Source organism: Sprattus sprattus (assembly GCF_963457725.1).
Source record: "Sprattus sprattus genome assembly, chromosome: 14".
NCBI classification, from domain to species: Eukaryota; Metazoa; Chordata; class Actinopteri; order Clupeiformes; family Clupeidae; genus Sprattus; species Sprattus sprattus.
The window spans coordinates 26,424,385-26,441,879 of record NC_137912.1 but is presented as its reverse complement, the minus strand read 5'-3'; the positions used below and the strand labels follow the sequence as shown (position 1 = coordinate 26,441,879).

The window sequence follows — 17,495 nt, the reverse complement described above, 5'->3', positions numbered from 1 at the left end:
CTTACTGTTTTAATGAAGCCAATAAAAAATAATCACAGCGGTCTTCTTTTATATTCACCAAGCCAAATTATGATTTCAGGCATCACACAAAACAACACGTTGTAACCAGGGGAAGGAAGGATGGCAAATTCACTTTACAGCTCTACATCACGGCTCTTTTAAATGCATAACAAACCCGGGGAATCAGAGAGAGAGAGAGAGAGAGAGAGAAAGAAAGAAAGAGAGGGAAAGAGAGAGAGAGACTTATTTCTTTCCTCTTATCATGCCTAAGCAACGCTCTCCAGACTCCCTGGCTACACCGTACACTACAGCAGCTGCCACGACCTTCCGTCATCCTCTTTCTCAACACGTCTTCCTCATGCAAGCTTGCAGGACATCCCTGACCCACGCCTTTGCCTAATACCATGCTGCCAGTCTATCACATGCCGTCCTCTTGAGGGAAACGGCCAGCGCCTCCCACTGTTTGCCTTGTAAGTCACACAGTAACATGGCAAGACTAAAAGTACATTAACACACTGAAGGGTGCCATGCCCAGCACATCTTAAACACGTCACCCAATCCAGCACAGGTAACTATCAGTATCTATTTTCATCTAATGGCAGATATACAACTGCTGATGGAGCAGTGCGCAATTGTGTAGTATAAGAGGCACAAAGAGCTGCAATCACACAGCAATGGAGTACTGATTGCCCCTCTTACCTGTGTTTCCATTAGAGCTGCGCTTTTCAACAAATAACCCTGAGTGAGGTAAGAACCCAGAGGGCTGGGCCCTACAAACACACGCCGATGAGACTACGGCAGTAGATTCGGTGAGAAGGCCAGGCATTTGGGCAGAGTTCTTACGCATTCTGGCATGTGGCAAAGCCAGCTCTGCTCGCCATATTCCTCCAGGAGGGATTTTGAAAATGATGGGCCTCGGGGGGATGGGATAATTGTTAATTGTTAACGCCCTGCAGCCTAAAAGCCCAAGCACCCTTTGGAAGAACGTTCAAAAACGGGAACTTTTCCCTTCCAATTATGCCATCGCACTTCACACGGGCGGAGAGGTGTGATGGCGAGCCGTCAAAAGGAGCAGCGCTGGCGTGGCTTGGCGGTCCGATGCGGCAGGCAGGCAGTCAGTCGGGCTGGCGTGGCGGTACAATGCGGCAGGCAGGCGGTCGGTCGGGCTGGAGAGGAGGGAAGGGCGGCATCCAGGTGCCAGTGGGGTTTCATCACCAGTTGAAGAGAACAGCGTGAATACCGCAAGAGAAAGGACTGGCGAGTACTGTCTTAGAATTCCCACGGTAAATTGCAGGAATTTAAATATGAGTCCTCCGATGCCTTCCAGAGATCAGAGAGGGCATAGAGAATGGGTGTGTGTGTGTGTGTGGGGGGGGGGGGGGGGTTGTGCAGGGGGAGGAATGTGTGTGTGTGATGGGGGGTGTTCTGTCCCTGGACTGTAGGTGTTGAAGGTAATGTTCTGAGATTGTTAACCTTTGTGGCATATTATGAACAGGCAGTGACAGGGGGAAATGGAAACCGATGCCACAACTAGGGATGTACCCGAATCCCAATCCGTTATTCAGGAAAGCACAAATAATACAATGGCAGTTTCCATTACCATTTTTTTCAATTTTCCCCATTTCTTCCATCATTATTTAGAAAAAAAGAGTCAGTTCCATGATTGACATGTCTGTGCATCAGCCATTCTGCTTCTCAAAATCGATTCATATCATTCTGGATGGCCGCAAGATAAAAATGGCCATTCTGTTTGCAATGTAGGACTTTGATTTCACTAACAAGACATCCACTAGACTTGACTATTCTACACATTACTGAAAAGTGATCGCTATATTCTGTTGTCACCCCCCCCCCCCCCCCCCCCCCCCCCCCGCCGCGCACAGCAGGCAGCAGGCCGAGAGCTGACTGTTCCCAACTATCACTAAGGGAGACTCTCACATCGAGGAGGAGGAGGAGGAGGAGGAGGAGGATGCCTCATGTGCATAGTTTGCCAGCTGGTTTTCTTTGAAATCCCAGCAACCTATACATCAAAATGAAGCTTAGAACACGAGTCCCAGTCAAAAAATAGAAGAAAAAAACCTGTGTTTTACCTTGTATTTCAGTCAATATTTATATGTTTAATATACATGCTGTATGTATCAGCCATAGGTTTAATTGAATCTTGACAAACGCCCACTTACACCCTACCAGGTATTTCATGGTTATTTAAATACACAGCAAAAGGTGATGTGTGAAGCGAGCAATGGACTCAGCAGCACCCCCAGCAAAAAAAAAAAGAATGTGGATATATGTCATACATTTATATTAAATCAATGTAATCATCTGAAGGCACAACAATTGCATTGCCAATATATATTTGGTTAGAAAACACATTTGGCAGATTTAATGTGACTAATCCAGTCCTCTATCCAAACAGAGATACAGAGAGATAGTTCATTTTGTAGATCGAGCAGACACAGATAAAGATAATGATGTCTCTGTACACCTCTAGCCAGCCAGTGACAATTCTACCCATTAGATTTCAAAATTATATAGACTTTCTCAACACTTTTCTGCCTATTCAAGGTCTTAGTATGTATCTTCATAAATGTTGTAAACATGCATTATTGGTACTAAAAAACCCAGAGCCTGTTTATTTAAACACTTTGTCTAAAAAGTGCCACTGATTTCGAATGTGCTATCCCTCACAGTAATGCCTGAGCTACAGTACACAACTGGCTTTCTTTAGTCAATATGTAGTTTTTTGACTGCACCTTGTTATTGCTAGGAGATCAATAACGTCATTGACTCAACTGACATACGAGGTCATACACAGGTTAAACGAATTAATGATAAATAGTCAATTCAAGTGAAAACGCTTATGGAAAGACTAGTGAAAAGTAGCAGCTGTAACTTCTTCTGTAAACCTCTAAAAGCCCCGAAACAGCCCTTATTATTGATTAATTACAAGGGAAACAGACTGAGGATTAGACTAATAGGACATCAATAATCATTGATATAATCAACACATGAGAACCAAACAAACACCTGCAAGCACTTAATCACGGTATTTTCCAGATTTATGGTAATACCAAGCTGTGGTGGGCCAATACACCATCTGCAGAGTTAATGCCATTTATTAGCGAGTAGAAACCATTTGGTAAGCCTGGATTTTTTTTTTCTTCCCAGAGCTCTATAGCATGTTGCTGCACTAGAACTAACAGGAGCGTTTCCTGCTTGAGAGGCATAATTCCCCCCTTCTCAGTGCACATAAAGAAGACATAGTATCTCATTACTGGAGGGATTGTGAGTGATGCCTTTAATTCTGGAAACAGAACCCCAGAACAGTGCTGTATGTCCAATTTACTTCTATAATTTGGGACTATATGTGTGCAAGCTAATATAAATCTCCTGCTGTTGTGATTAAATGCAATCCCTGCAATATATCTAGATTTTACTGTATCCATGTGTAGGGACATTTGCAATACACTGAATTAAATGATTCAAAATTATTTGAAATGTGTGAAAACAGTCTTTCTCTCCCTACTTTATATTCTCCAGAAAATAAGAAAGAAATTGGGAGGAAAGCAGCCCCCATAAAACAAATGTTAATAGATGGCAAGCCTCTGTGCTAAGAGGAAGCTGGTGAGCCACACTCTTTATTTCAATGCTAATTCTCATGTCAGATGTCAGAATGCAGCCCTGTAGGAGATGCAGACTTTTTTTTCATATCATTTCTGCCTGTCATGCAGACGAGAAAAAAAACAACACCATTTTTATAATGCAACCAAAAAACTACTTTGATAAGAACTCCCTATAGAAATAGCATTGCATTCAGTTCAGACACGTATTCGCCGCCAAATGCACTGGCGCTCAGTCGAGAATTCAGCTGAAGTGAAAGTTGGCGGTGATGGCTCGACATTTCTCCAGTATTTTCCTTACATTGTTCCTGGGAGAGGAAAACAGTGTCGGGCGTGTCGATAGAGAACATGCGAGGGGTAAAGTGCTCTCCAGCCTGAGTCAAAGACAGCTTTGGAGCGCATAGAGTCTTGGCTTGAAAAACAAAAAAGCTACAGTGAATCTGTTGAAATAAAACTTTAATCCTCCAACTTTCAAATAATTGGACTCTTTTTAATAACGGTTTAACTGGTCTTTATTTGACTTGTTTTTAGTTTCTCTAGTGTTTGACTGGACTCCCTGGATACTTGTGATGATTTGGCCCTGGCATCCAATCCTGAATTTGAGCAGGTGCCTCATATATGAGAGCGCTGTTGTGATGTGACAGGAACCTGCAGAGGTTTTTATATTCACTGGCTTCACTCTAATTCACCTCACACAAAGAACCCAGAGTCAGGGATACAATGACCTTCAAGACTACGTGGCCATTGCCAGTGTGCCCTTTGCACTTCATAACCAATGAAGCTACCCGCTTTGAGCAACAGAGTGGACCTTTCGCCTCTTCTTTATGTATGCGTATGATGACACAGACTGCAACGGACAGTTTTTCGGTCAGGACATTTTAATGTGACACAGCTCAAATGTGTCACATTCCTGACAATTTGGTACGGCTCCCCGTGTGTAAAGCATAGCGCACTGATAGCAAATCTTGCCAAGAGGGCAACCATTGTACAGAAATCTGAGAATATCTGAAGCTTTTTTTGCTCACATTCTTCTTTGAACTATCAAGGAATAGATGCCAAGCAGAGATCCAATCTCACGCCCCTTGTGCTGTTAGTCACTGCCAACGCCTAGCATCAACCATTACTTGGGTTTTAATCAGTATCTGGAGCAGGCACCAGGGAGGCAAACAAACACACTCCACCTCTGTATGTGTGGACCTCCTAAAGAGATATCATTTCATCCTGCACTTACTTCCACAAGCACTCCTAATCAGTCAAGTGGTTTCGGCGCTTAAGATTACCTGACAAAAGCGGCACTCCTCTCTCTTTCTCTCGACTCTTAATAGAAATCAATATCAGCAGCCTGACACATTGTTCTGGCTGAAGCAAGGGCCAGAGACCATGAAATTACTGATAAACTGAGGCTGCATTTATGCAGTGGGAGGCACAACAATGCTTACACGTCGCTCTTTTGGATTAGGGAAATTTGGAATTACTCATTCATAATTTTCTTGGAGGCTGGTGTGGCATAGAAAATGGCTGGCATTAATAAACACCACAGCACTCTTCACACGATTCACATTAACAGCTGTCAAGGGAGCCCAAAATCTGAACTTTTAGCATGTTAGTCTTGCTATGTGTATATATACACATATATATATATTAGTGCTGTCAAACGATTAAAATATTTAATCACGATTAATCGCATTTTTGTCATAGTTAACTCAAAATGAATCGCGTTTAAATTAATCAAAATTAATCGCGATCACAAATTTGGATCTATTCTAAATGTCCCTTCAATTATTTTTTTCCATCATTTTTATTTTATTTTAATGCTCTTATCAACATGGAAAAGTGGATTGGCTTGCTTTAAGCAATGTTTCATTTTATTGAAAAACAACATTGCCAAACAGGGTGGTACAATATAAAATTATAAAGTGCACAAACAAGGACTCAGCCTATAGTGCAGTTAAACCATGGCTTAATATTTTTTTTTTCAAGTTTGATGTGAACATAGAAGTCAGGCCTCCTATTTCAAAAACAATACCGTAACAGTTAGGTTACCAATAAAAGGTAAGCCAACTACTTCTGTGCTTTCAACCAGCTGCCTGTTGACATTTTCAGACAACAGTAAAGCTCGCTTCTTTTGCACAACACAACTTTTAAAGGTAAACTTTCTATTCATAAGCTTTTTATCATCCATTTCGCCGTATCGCGCTCATCATTCACTCAAACGTGACGTTAGCCTACTAGACAGTTTGGGGGGAGGGCAAAAAGAACGTTAATCAAAAAAAAGTTATAAAAGCATAATATAATTTTATAGGCTATAGTCCTATGCAATTCTTTGTTAATTATGCTTAAATATGTAGATTACTTTTACTTTTTATTATATGCTGCTAATACTATCCTATTTATGTTAATTTATTTTATTTGTATTCCTTTGCAACTTTAAACAAGTCTAGGAGCTTGTTGTTTTCATGTAGCCCTGGCAACTAGCTGGCATGAATAATATGCACATGAAATTAAACTTTTGAACTCACCTCAACTTGTCTATTATAGTAATTTAACCCACCATGGGCAATGCTGAAATCACTGCAACAGATAGTTTTGTGCAAGACAGTCATTGTGATTTACTTTTACAAGACAGGGAACACCTTTGTATAGTCTGTTGTAAAATGTCTTATATTTTCTGTTTTGGGGGCACTCTCCCTGTGCCATGGTGCCCCTGTTCCTAGATACACTGAACGGATTAATTCGGTTCGGGAGAAGAGATAAAAGCCCGCCCACACTGAAAATTGATTGGTTGACTTACCGTAACAGGCCAATCAGGATGCTCCTGAGGCACAGACGCACACTGCCTCACACACACGCACAATCTCTAGGTCCCCTCCCTCTCTGTCGTGCGCATGCTACACAGATGCTAAATCGGTTTGGAGCATGTCGGTCTCATGTGCGCGGTCTTGCTCGATTGCTCTTGATTCCGAGAGATTTTAAGTAATTTGCGGGCATCAGGGAGTCGTTATCAATATGTGGGAGACTCCCGGAACTTCCGGGAGACTTGGGATGTCTGCACTGCCATTTGAACTGTTCATACAGTGCTTATATTTATGTTAGGACATCATGATGGCTCGGTCTCTGAATCATGACTATAAATGTTAAACATAATTGTTAATGATACAAATATTCTCCTATTTATTATTTTGTAATTATTTAAATCCGAGGATGTCTGTAGAAACACGCAATCAACGACGATGTATCTTCCTTGGTTGAAGTAGCTAGCATAGCATCGGCCATTGAAAATGAATAGCGTAGCTAGCATGGCATTGTTGAGGGTTGTAATCATTCTCTCCAGGTCTTGTCGTTAATACTGAGAATACAGCCTGATTGGTTTATGCTATGCGGGCTTTGGCCAATGACAGGCTGTCATTGTTCTGACTGAGATAAAATGCAACAGGCCAGCGAGGACGGAGGGACAAACGCTTGTGAACCGATTCATAACTTTTAAATCGGGCAAAGAACGGTTCATGAAATTTTAAAACCGATACGGGACTTCACGCATCGATGTAGTCGTTTTTTTCACCCCTAGTATATATATATACTGTATATGTAGTAACTCTCTCCCACGGGAACCCTGTTTCTCAGCTGCTGAAATGCCTTGCTTGAATTCCAGCCTTCCTTTGTTACAAGATGATGCAATCTTGTAACACAATTCTTTCTTGCCTAGCTGACCAATCAGAGCCCACTGGGCTCATTTGGAGGGGGAGCTTAAAGACACATGAGCTCTAACTTTCAAGCAGAAATTAATGACCTCTTGTTGGAGTATAAATATGAGGTACTGGGGTACTGGGTTATGAATTCATTCATCAAAACACAAATCGAATAAGGGAAACGTGTGTTGACCTTTATAAGACAGGGAATGGCTATAATAAAATAACTACTGACCTGGAAATGCCAATATCTACTGTTAGGGCAATAACTAGAATGTTGAAATCAACTGGAGCTGGACCCAAGTTTATTTTGCCCCCTCACACAGTGAAGAGGATGGTAAGAGAGTCAAACAAATCCCCATGGATTACTGTTGGAGACTCAAATGCCTAACAGATTATTTGGAGGGCATTCCAAAAAAAAAAGCTTTCCTATCATTAAACCACAAACCTCAGGGCCTGGAGCTAACCACTACAGAGGCTTTGACTGGAACTGTGTTCTATAGTCAGATGAAACAAAAATCAAGCGAGTATGGTGGAGGGACTGTTTCTCCTCCAAACTGGGGACCTTGTGGTAAATAGCATCATGTACTCCATGACACCAGGATATTTTAAATGAAAATCTGGCTGCGTCTGTCAAGAAACTTAAACTGGAGGACAATGATCCAAAGTGAGAACTTGTGGGGTGAGCTAAAGAGGAGATAGCAGAAGATAGGACTGAGGACCCTGGATGATCTGGAGAGATTCTGTAAAGAGGATTGGGAATAAATACCCTATTTGGTATTCTCCAACTTGATGTTATAGGAGACTCTTCTCCAACCTGATAAGTTGTAATAGGAGAACACTCGTTACTGTTTCTTTGGCTAACGGAAGTTGTACAAAAAGCAGGGGTGCCAATTGTAATGTAAAGGTTGGGTTTTTCTCATCCTTTAAGTGTGTGCCTTAACTAAAGGTGAATTTTTTTAACCCCTTTTACCCATCTTTACCAGACGTGCAAATAAATGTGGAGGGGACTGTATGTGATAAATATTCTTTGAGCGAGGTTGTAGCGATGCGGCTATGGATTATCCTACTTAAGAGCTGACCTCCTGGAGTTTGCAGCGAAGAATGAAGGACAAAGACTGTATCAACTGGAGCATGGGGATATTACAACAGTTCCAAGACCTTGAGAACTCCAGCAGATTAAAATGATTGAAATCTCATTTTTCCCTCCCTCTCCCTCTCCCTTTCTCTCTCTCTCTCTCTCTTTCTCTCTCTCTCTCTCTTTCTCTCTCTCTCTCTCTCTCTCTCTCTCTCTCTCTCTCTCTCTCTCTCTCTCTCTCGCTCCCTTCCTTCCCTTCTCGTCATCTCTCTCTCTATTCGACATTCCCCTCCAGTGGACTGTGTCCCGCTTCTGCGTGTTTATTTCTAGAACAAATAGTCGTGACTTGTGCAAGCCTGTGAGGAGCAGGAGCTCCGAGGATGGTCTGACACAAATATCAAACTCAGGGACGACACATCGCGCTCACGGTGAGGGCAGGTGGAGTAGCGGACTGAAAAACACAACTTCAGTGCTTCAGTGTGGTGACAGGTCCTCCCACTCCCACCAGACCACATCAGGACAACAACCGGCGCTTCACAAACTTTACTTAACACCTTGTGACAGTACCATGCTGGTAGTAATGTCGAACAACCCCCGAAAATGTCAACCGACCTCAAAGAATTTGCAAGCTTGGGTTGTATATAGTGTCAGGAGATCATAGTAATAAAATAAATGAAATATATATATATATTTTTACCAAAAATCATTTTCCAAGGTGACATATGTTAGTATATTTTCAGGGCCCAAGATATCTCCTGTGGTTTTTCTTTGTAGATGATGTCATTTTGTAAGGTCTGGCTTCAAAGGCATGCTGCTCGTGACATGGCTAGGGTGGAGCCTGGAATCACATGGAGTCAGTCTCACAGGGGAGAGTTGCCACGTGCCCTGGCACCAGTGCAGGAGAGAGCGATCTTACCATCCACGCATGCCGGCCTGGCTCTCGTGGTCCCAGCGATCTGTCCTTTCTTGCAGGCACACCTTGCTGTCTGTCTTGCGATGGTCCTCCGTGGCAGACTGTCTTTGTCAAAGGTGACAATCTCACAGGTGCCAGCCGCCAGCTGACCTGCAGACACATGTACAGACAGAACCGCATGTCAGAGAAAACAGCACCACACTCTCACACTCATCTCTGGAAGAAATAGAGTACTTTCCTCTCTACATTTGCACTGTATTGCTGGAAAGAGATCGTGTTTTGAAACGCAGCCATGGTCTTGGGTCCAGGCTTATCTTGGGAACCATTTGACATGTCTGTGCTGCCTGTTTACTGCCCATTAGTGAAGTGCATTAATACAAATGAACGCTGTAATCAAAGCAGCATCCTGGGAATTCAATTATAGCACCTTTGACCTCTGAGCCCCAGCTGCTCATAAATTAACCTGTGGCTGACGGAGTGACCCCAGGTCCTGTCCACGGGGAGCCGGCTGTTGGTGCCAGCGCGGGTTATTTTGATTGGCAGTCGGGTCAAAATGGTGACTTAACCTGGCCTACCTTCACAGGGTAAAGGTTTTTTAAACGTAATTAACTCAAGTCTCAGGTCACCTGCAGGGTAATAGGATTCCATCACACTGGGTGTGCCTTGCAAGGCTTTGACATAAGAAACAAAACCTTTCCCCTAACAAGACAAGTTTATATGTTAAGATCACTTAGATGTGATGGTGTCCAAGATATTCTGTGACATAGATGTTCTATACCACAGTACAAATCACGGTTCCCTCGGTGCTAGGCTGATGTTGGTCCATAAACAGCCATGTGCTAATCTCAGTAGCTCATTTATACCATTCTTCATTCAACAGCATTCGTTCATAGCCTGAAGCATGCTTCGACATAAACAGCATGTTTTTTTTCAGAATTCTTTCTATAGCTTCTATATTTTCACATTGTCTGAGGATGGAGAGATGACAAACACGATGCATGAGGTTGTAAATACAGCAAGTGTGTTTCGTTTCTTTCTAAATGAGAGACGTCTGCACCTCTGCACCTTTTTGAAGTCAAATGCTCAATGAACACGAGAGGAACATCAAGTCTGAAAGCTTTACATGAGCTTGGAAACAGTCATTTTCGTGTTTGAGATATAGCCTGAAACCATGTCATAAAGAAACAAGTGTGATGTTTGTTTATTTGAAATATCCAATCAATTTCGGCATGGATCTGTGAGCAATGATGAACAAAGTCATCTTCTGGCTAAACATAGACTCACTCTCTCTATCTCTCTCTCCCTCACACACACACACACACACACACACACACACACACACACACACACACACACACACACATACACATAAAAGTACATACACCTACACACTGTTTGTTGGTCAAACCCACCTCTCCCCCCTTTCTCTTTCTCTCTCTCTGTTTCTCTTTCTCTGCTTTCCCAGAGCCAGGCAGCACTTATCATCAGCCTTATCATTACTGAGAACACTTTTAAATGGATGCAAATGTGTGGCGATGGAGTGATGTGTTGTTGTGATGTTGGCCGCCTTTGCTCTGCGTGATGAAGAGCTTTTAATCCTGCATGTCACTCCCAGCAGGAGCCTCTGACTGAGAGAGATGGGAGAGCTACTGCTACCACTGCTGCCTTTCTTCTCTTCTCTTCCCTCTCTCTTCTCCTTCTTCATCATCATCTTTCTTCATTTAACTCTGTCCTCCTCCTCCTCCCCTGTTCTTCTTTCAGGTTGCTAGATAATAGCTTGTCATGTGTGTATTGCATCAAGGGAGAGATTCCCCCCCCCCCTCCAACACCCTTCTGCAGTGAATGCAGACTGAGTTTTGTCTGTCAGCTCCCTTTGAATATTTTCCCTGTGTGCCACTGGAAATATTTTCTCATTCCTTTTTTTACATAATATTTTGCGTGGCTTCGGAGTTGTGCCTCTGTAATATACCCAGAGCAATAGGGTCTCATCTGAAAGACTCCAGCTGTTATTAGCTGCAATCTCCTCTGCTGTCATCACCCCTCTCCGCTGGTGATGGATCCAGACAATTTATTAACAACAAAGAAAGTCTGTCTATATATCTATATATAAACCGCATATGACAGATCACTGCATCACCGCATGTAGTCCTTGCTTGTGCCCTGAGCTAAGAATATATTAGATCATTACTGGGTTCTAGGAATCTGGATTGTATATTGCGAAATTACTGACAAGATGAGAGGCTACCCAACAGATATGTTTGCCCCTTCAGTTAATTTACCTTAGATGACCTCAGTTTGATCTGAGGTTCGAGCGCTATGAGTAAAGCTCTATAGGCTATGCTGTCTTGTGAGATGTTTGATGTTATACTTTCATCAATTCTTCTAAATCAACAAACCCATTATGTTCCATTACGGTTTCCCCCCGTCAAGGATAGCTGTCAAACTAATATACTGCAGTCAATATCATTACATGCCAGGAAATCAGCCTTGCTCCTGAGGGAGCAGAAATACATACATCCACACATATTCAGACACAACACATTGACTTTTCCTTCCATTACAGTCATTTGACAAATGTTCACCATACGAGCCCAAAACCAAATCAGGCTTTATTGTCACATTTGGACAGACTGCCGAATTTTGGTCTCCACAGATCCGTGATCCTGAGGCCGTCGGTACCCATGCACTTATCTCCTCTTGGACCTGTCCATGCATACATGCAGACTTCAGGTTAATAGCACAGTCCTGCTGAATCTCAGGCTTCACTATTTAAAACTTGAGTGGTTTGCATTCTCCTTGACACATTTTTAAAAAAGCTGAGCAGCAGGAAGTCACTTATAAAACAGCAGCAGCCTCTGTAATTGCACAGCCCTTTGAAAAAGAAGGACACCTGATTGTCCACCCATTAGAAACCTAAATGGCATTAAAAATAAACATATGGCTGATTCATTTTCCTGTGCATGGGCACAAACTTTAAAAGATTGTGGTTAGTGAGGTAAGACCTCTCATTCTCCTTTTCCTTCTCCTTCTCCTTCTCACAGCCTTCAGCTACAAAATAACAATGTGCTTTACAGCAGATAGACCTGAGCCCATGACTCTGGGTCGGTGTCTTTCCTACATACAGTACTACACATGACTGTGCTGTGGGTCGGTGTCTTTTCTACATACATACAGTACTACACATGACTGTGCTGTGGGTCGGTGTCTTTCCTACATACAGTACTACACATGACTGTGCTGTGGGTCGGTGTCTTTTCTACATACATACAGTACTACACATGACTGTGCTGTGGGTCGGTGTCTTTTCTACATACATACAGTACTACACATGACTGTGCTGTGGGTCGGTGTCTTTTCTACATACATACAGTACTACACATGACTGTGCTGTGGGTTGGTGTCTTTTTTACATACATACAGTACTACACATGACTGTGCTGTGGGTTGGTGTCTTTTCTACATACATACAGTACTACACATGACTGTGCTGTGGGTTGGTGTCTTTTCTACATACAGTACTACACATGACTGGGATGGGCTCTGGGTGGGTGTCTTTTCTACATACAGTACTACACATGACTGGGATGTGCTCAGCTTCTACAGCTGAGAGGTTCTTTGCAGAGATAGCTGGGGGTCAGACTTGCCCATCTGCCACACAAAATGCAAAACTAAATTAATAATTAAATTAAACTTGTGGTATACTATATTAAAACTATATTATTGCTGTATCTAATTTAAGAACAGTGTTTGGTTTTCCAAAGATTTCTCAAAATACTCAATGTATGTATTAAAACATTAGCAGTAGAAATAATTGAAATGCTAACAGACTGAAGAGACACAGTTAATTATGACTGCAGTGGTAGCAATGCTTGTTGCCAGTAGTTCATTAGAGCACAGTATTTGCAGAGGGATTTGAGAATGGATATTTGGTCTCCCTAACATCCTCTCGTCTTCCCTCACAACGAACCGTCCAGAAAAACACATCGACAAAACACACACACTCACACACACACACACACACACACACACACACACACACACACACACACACACACACACACACACAGACACATGCACACACACAACCTTGCCAATATTCTCTGCAGTCTCACCAATCTCCCAAATAATAATATCTGCAGTACAAAATATGTTTGTAGTAGTTTGTCTGTCCTAACAATGGTCTCTCTGTACAGCACTCCACAGCCTTGCCTGGCATTAGCAGACTGACAGTGATGTGCTGGCACCTTTCGAGAATGACTAAATCAATATACAGATGTTCAGAGAAAAGCCAAACAGCAAGCTGTGCACCCAAAATACAATTTGGATAGGAACGCTGAATTAGTGAAACCTTGATGCCGTTGCCTACCCTCTGGCCTGGTGGGGTAGCTTTAAATGATGCCTTTAACAAGCCTAATCAGGCCAGTCGAGAGCCAGCACAGCTTCTCGGCACAGCACATCCCTGGTTCTGATAGCAGTCGACTGCCGGCAGCCGCACACCGACTCCAATTTCGCTGCCAGTGCCCAGCCAGCAGGAAACAGCACATCTGCTGCCCATACAGTACAACATGTCAGTGACGAATGCAGCGCAGAGGGATAGGATATGGATGTTGGGCGGGGGCCAAGAAAACCTCAACTTACAGTGTGTGTGAGCATTTTCCCCATCACTGATTCAGCTGGATTCAAAGTGCAGTTTATCACACAACAGGCTTCAGACCCAGCCTTTTACAGCCACGCAGAATCATTACAGCTCTGTCAAAGCTGCCAGAATTCGGAAAAGTTCCGCAGACAACTCTCGTTACAACCGCTCTCGTCACATGAAGTGAAAGTCCTGTCTATCCAATCCATTTCAAGCAAAGTCAGTTGTTCGGTACGCTTCAGTGACTACTGGAACGTTTCCAAGAGGTGATTTGATTTTCCCTCAATGTCCCTCTTTCCATTGTGAACCCACACAAACAAAGAAACAAACAAACACACACACACACACACACACACACACACACACACAAACACACATGCGCACACACAAACAAGCACGCCCAAGCACACCCACACACTTACAGACTCATGCACATGCACAAACATATCTTCATACACACAAGCGTTCATGCACACACACACAGACACACACAGACACACACAGACACACACACACACACACACACACACACACACACACACACACATACACACACACACACACACACACACACACACACACACACACATTCACAAACACACAGACTGATGCACATGCACAAACATATCTTCACACACACAAGCGTTCATGCACACACACTTAATTGGAGCCGCAGAGTTAGCGCATCACTGACTACACTGAAGTATGACAGCTTTGTTTCAGAATTGTGGTTACACAGTCTCTACTGTGTTCTTTAGCTCTGCGCTTTTTAACGATGGTCGTGAAACAGGATGTGTTGAGGCTTAAAATGAAAGAAGAGGAAAAAAGGAGAACGAAACCTTACTTAATTGTAATGGCAAATAATCACTCTTTATAGATTGCTATCTAGAAACACTGCAGTGTGTGCTTATCTAAAGAATGAGTGCAGAAATAAGAACTCCAGAGGCGGGTACAGGGAGAGGGGGGTGGGGGTGGGGAAGAACAAATCCACCCCCCACCCTTCCCTTCTTCCAACCGTCTTGCCACTGCACACATTCATAGATGCTGCTGTTCTGTAATTAAGTGCATTTACAGTCCCAGAGGATCCGCAAATGGGCCACGCTGGCAGTGCACCTTAAACGCTGCATGTTTTCCCCCAGGTTAGAGCCCTTCCCGTGTGGAACCAGGCCCATTTCTCACCCCCCGCGGCAGGCCCGGAGAAGGCGAGGCCCGGACGCCCAAAGGTAGGGCAATTTATCTGTGGCATATAAGCAATAATCACCCTTGGCCGAGCAGTGTGGGAGCAGGAGTCCATGAGTCCATTCATTGGGCCTCATCAGCATGCTGTGGGAAGACTCCCGGACTGCAGTGATTGAATGCCGCCTCGAAACGGTCTGTCTTTAATCTCCTCCTCATTCAGCTGCTCTGCACTCTCAGCCTCAGCTGTATGATAAAGACTCTCACATCCTCCCTCCTTCTGTTGGCCTCTCTCGCTCCTGCTCTTACTCTTAGCCCTAAACCTCCAAACCCTCAATAAAACATTAACAGATATGAGCTACATGCCTCCTCTTTTAGAAAACAACCACAACAAAACAGAGGCTAAGGCAAATCAAGATGTTGTACTTCCTGTTGTACTTCCTAGGAACTGTGGGTTTGAGGTGTTCAACATTCATCTGTAGTGGACAACATAGTGGAAGTTAACAAAAGCAAGCAGGAAATTTGACAGAACACCATGAAATTGCCTATGAAAGGATCCGAGCCAACTGGTTGTTGAAGCATGTAATTATGAAATGTGTAACAAAACAAGTTGTGAGAATTAAACACAATCTGCAGCAATCAAATTACTGGACTGGGGGAAATCAATCAGTGAAAAACTCTGAAAAACAGGACTGACACTGCCCAGTTGACCTTTTTGATTCATTGTCTGGCAAAATGTGCAGCAAAATTAATGTCACAGAGTTTGTAAAAAAAAATATAAACGAGTCCAGTTTCTGTCCGTAGCTCTACACCCTTGGGCTGCCAGTTCATCGACAGGTCACAAATCCACCCCAGCCAGTTTGAGGAATTCAAATGAGCTCCATGAAGCACCCTTAATCATCACAGTAATCACTCTGACAATTGACGGAGTGACAGCGTTCACATTGGCTACTGGGCACAACTCATCTGATATGTATCTTAGTGACTTCAATGGCGATTCTGCAAACTCCCCCTGCTCTGTTATCCATCTCCCTCGAAATAACCAAGCAAATAAATAAATATCTGAAAGAGCTGTTTGTATAATGAGGGGAGTAATATTTTTAAAAGGGCTTTTGAAGAGCACTTACCCATACCAATCTAAGCCCACTGGTAATTTGAGAGGTTGTGCTGTGATACGTGCTGGTCTCAGTGCAGTGTGCTGGTATGAGCTCTCGAACAGAGAGGTACCTCATCTCCCATGTGACCGCTAGGGTTTTGAAGGACACATCTGGGTTGAGATGGTTCCCACTCTCTTAACCTCAAGGTCTGCTGTCCACTGCCGTGTCGGACTATCAATGTCTCATTTCCCACATGCTAGGTTATCTTATAACATCCAGAGAGCACCAGACCTTCAAAAGCCTAATTGCAGGCAGCGGCTGTAGGAAAAAGATGCTGGTTATATTTCACAATTATAGTTCCGACAGAGTTTGGTCAGACATTTGCTCATGAATATTTAGGCCTTTATGAATATGCATGAGGTTTGCCAAAGTGGCAGTGTTGACGTTGAGATTTATGAGTTTACATGGGACGTAATTACAATGCGGGCTATAACCTGCCTTTGAGGCAAGGAAAAAAAAGACACTTACACACCGCACTAAATCTGGCCAGGAATGAGTCAGAGATGCTGAACCAAACAACAATCTTACCTCAAGCGCATCTTGCAAAAAAAAATTCATTTCTTTTGTGCTAAGTTCAACAGGAAGGGGTGGAGTGATGTGACATGACTGAGATAGACAGGTTTCTTCCTGTTTAGATGGAGCTGTGCCTTGCTCCTTGTGCTTGCTCTAGGAGGGTTTAAGCTCTGGGCTCTGTAAAGCTCCTTGAGACAATTTCATTGATTTGGCGCTATATACATTAAATTGAATTGAATTGATACATTCAACCCTTTTCTCAGCAAAATGAACTGTCCTAAAAAACTGGATGTTGACCTCGCTCCTAAGAGTACCTCCATAGGAACTCTCTTAATGAATTTCTGATAATCGTCTTTATCAGTGATGCAGCATTTCTGTTGAGAGAGTTCTTCAAGGCCATGGATGCTGACAGTAAGAGGGAGACAGAGACCATCAGTTCATCTCCTCCAATGCGCTGCCTGTTTGTGAGAGAAGTCCGATAAGCTCTCGCTCCATGCTTCTCCGACACACGCCACCATACACAGATAAACGTCTAGAGAATCTTCAGGCTTTAGCACTCGAGAGACTGAACAAGGGAGAGAGAGTGTTTCAAAAATGTAGGGAATACAATTTAGTCAAGCTTTTGCACACTTTTCAAGCCACAATTTATTGTCAATCTAAAAAAAGAAATGCACAGCCCATGAAATGTACTGCTAGCACTTAACATTTGCTTGCCT

At 43.1% G+C, this 17,495-nt stretch overlaps 1 protein-coding gene across 1 annotated transcript in view; it reads right to left on the bottom strand.

Moving 5' to 3' along the window:
• Window positions 1–17,495, bottom strand: part of tafa5a (TAFA chemokine like family member 5a) — a gene marked incomplete at both ends in the record, with an annotated part of 59,152 nt that overhangs the window by 10,783 nt on the left and 30,874 nt on the right. Inside the window, one exon of the mRNA XM_080851742.1 lies at window positions 9,301–9,447. Within this exon, the coding sequence (XP_080707868.1) occupies window positions 9,301–9,447 (147 nt within the window). The remainder of the gene's footprint in view (window positions 1–9,300; window positions 9,448–17,495) is intronic.